The sequence below is a fragment of the Chinchilla lanigera genome, unplaced genomic scaffold (genome assembly GCF_000276665.1).
Source record: "Chinchilla lanigera isolate Chin_1 unplaced genomic scaffold, ChiLan1.0 scaffold00006, whole genome shotgun sequence".
NCBI classification, from domain to species: Eukaryota; Metazoa; Chordata; class Mammalia; order Rodentia; family Chinchillidae; genus Chinchilla; species Chinchilla lanigera.
In genome coordinates this window covers 33,436,990-33,439,729 of record NW_004955407.1, presented here as the reverse complement: position 1 = coordinate 33,439,729, position 2,740 = coordinate 33,436,990, and the positions used below count along the sequence as shown (strand labels likewise).

General features: G+C 46.9%; 1 protein-coding gene across 2 annotated transcripts in view; it reads right to left on the bottom strand.

Annotated features, from left to right (window-relative positions):
- LOC106146631 (EP300-interacting inhibitor of differentiation 2-like) overlaps positions 1 to 822 on the bottom strand; it is a 21,978-nt gene extending 21,156 nt beyond the window's left edge. The window contains exon 1 of one of the 2 annotated variants that reach the window (XM_013504395.1): positions 32 to 822. In XM_013504395.1, coding sequence (XP_013359849.1) covers positions 32 to 477 — 446 coding nt within the window. In that variant the 5' untranslated portion in view covers positions 478 to 822. The remainder of the gene's footprint in view (positions 1 to 31) is intronic. The other variant, XM_013504396.1, reaches the window with a different exon arrangement.
- Between the last annotated feature and the right edge of the window lie 1,918 nt (positions 823 to 2,740).

Here is a 2,740-nt window from a genome sequence, read left to right as displayed (position 1 = left end):
CGCGGCCCCGCCCCCGCGCCGCGCCTTCTACCTACGGCTCTCGAACCGGCTGGAACTTTCCATCCCTTCCGTCTGCTCCTGGGCGGCGGGCGAGCGTGTGCGCGTGCGCGGCTCTGCGGTCTCGTCCTTGCGCGCGCCCCTGGCCCGCGACTCCCCCTCTGCGGGGGACCTTCCCGAGAAGAGCGGGTCGCGGCCCGGACTCGGGGCTCTCCGGGCTGCCTGCGGGGCTTCCGAGCATCCCCGCTCGGAGTGGGCGGGGCTGCCACTAGCTCCCCGCGCACAGCCCGCGGCCAGCGGACGTCCCCTCCTTGGTCCTGGGGTCACTGGCCCTGGGCTGCAGGCAGCGCGCGGTTGCAGGGCCGGCCCCATCCCGGGGCTGCTGCGTGACCTTGGGAGAGCAGCTTTTGCGGAAAGCGGGGATGCACATAAACCGCGAAGGACGCCCTGGCGCAGAGCCGGTGGGGGTGACGCGGACATCCGTTGTACCCGCCTGGCCTGCCCCACGTGTGGTTGCCGAGGGAAGGCTAATACTTTGACTCTATCCAGTATTCTTCAAATGTTTCCTCAGCAACTATCGCCAATCGAAGATGGAGGGTTTAGCTACCGTCTGGGATTGACAGCATGCCCCCGGAGAAGGGAATGAGGGGCGCGAGGGGGACACAACCTGCACTCCCCCAGCCCTGGGAGGAGCCCCAGGGTTCATCTCTGCCTGGAGCCGCTGCTCGCTGCTGGTACTAAGTGTAATTTTCTGCACCTCCTCCCCTTTTTGAGATTGAGTAGAACTGCCACCTCTGCCCCTTCCTTGTCCCATTAAAAAGGTCTGTAAGCAAAGTATTTGTCAACCTTGAAGTGCTTTAATGATAATTGGTAAAATTTATTGAGCACTTACTCTGTGTCAGGCACCATGCTAAGGCTGTCCTGGGTATCTCATAAAATTCTCATAACAGCCCTGTGAAGCAAGTACTATTAACCCTATTTTAGGAAATATACACATACAGAGATAATGTAACTAGTCCAAGGTCACACACATAACAGTAGAAACAAAACTTTTCATCCACGCTGTCTGAAGGCTGTGTCCGCACTCAACACTTCCGAGTTCTCAGACCAGTGATGGTGAACCTTTTGGAGACCAAGTGCCAAACTGCAACCCAAAACCCACTTACCGCAAAATGCCAGCACTTCAGTTTAATCTAAATACGGAGGTTTCCATTTTTTTTAAAAAAAATCATGCATTAACGTCTTTTGTCTAAAAACACAATAACACACGTGCCATAGGTTCGCCACCACTGAGACCTAGACGAAGGTGCTGGTGTAACTCAGTGGATTAACCGTGTATTCCACGTAAACCACAAATGGAGAATACTTTTGTCACCTTACCTAGAGACCCTACCTTAATTGTAAGTCTTTCGTCTCTGTACTTCACAAAAGTGAGGAGGGTCGTTAGAAAATAAGCTTTTCTGTGATTGTCTGGGTTTTAACATTTTCTGTTTTTAGACTTAGCAACAACTCACGTTCTTCTAAAGAGGAACCACACTGGTAGCGAATCTAAATTAATTAGTGCCAACTACCTTCACCTTTGTTTAAAAGTAGCATACGCTAAAGAAGTGAGTTACAGATTTTTCTAGGATGGCCCCCATTTCAACTGTCCTTCCTGTCGTCAATTACATGGCCCACTTTGGGAATAAGAAATTGAGAACTCAGCATTTGTATGCCAAGCCGAAGACCAAGGCTCTGGACTTCAACTTGGAGCATTTCCTCTTGGAAGCCCCATAGTTTTTCCTAATGCCGCATGAGTGAGGATCTGGATTCTTCCTCTACCCCTCCCTCTAACTTAACAGGTGGTATAAGGGAATTAGCCTGATTGCATAATGCCCCACTGGGGAATCAGCACCCCAGAACCCTCCCAAGCTGCTGGCCACCCACAGACTCCTTTCATTTCTCAAAGGGAGAAAGAAGACAGCTACCTTGATTTTTGCCCTCAATCTTTTTTTAATAAATTGTTGCTGGTGGCTTTTTAAAAAAAAATATAAATGCTAGTGGCTTCATTACAAGAATTTTTTTTCTTAAAAATCATGAAGCATGCTGCTGCAAATTTAGTATCTTCCGATTGAAACTACAAACTTAACCAAAATAATTTTAACTTTTTATAGCAGCGTATAGAATTATAAAGCATTGCAGGATCAGTTTACAAAATGACTACTTGTTAGGGTCTCTAAACATTTACTATAGTAGGTGTTGAAGATTTGATTAATCAGAAGTTTTGGTTAATTTTTAAATAAGTTCTTCAGGGTAGGGGGATAGAAAAGAAAAATAGCAGAAGTTGGAATCCACATATATTTAAAAAAAAAAAAAAAAAAAACTTCAGAATATGCCCCGGGTCAGTTTAATCACTTGTGCCTCCTTAGTTCCTATTTCTGTATAATGAGACTTGACCTTGAGCACTCCATCATTAATTCCCAAGTGTAGCTGTTATTTTTTATGACAAGATCTAACATTTTGAACATGCACCATGAGCTAGGAATCACTGTAGGTGTTTTGCATGTAATAACAGTCACTTCTCACCACAAAGATGAATATTATCATTCCTTTCATTTTACACACAAAGGATATAAGGCTTCAGAGAGCTTCAGTAACTTGCCCCAAATTATACAGAGGTCCAGATCTGTACGGTGAACCCCCATACCACACATCTCAATGTCTATCAGCCAAGGTAAACTGAGCCACCGTCAGTCAATCTACA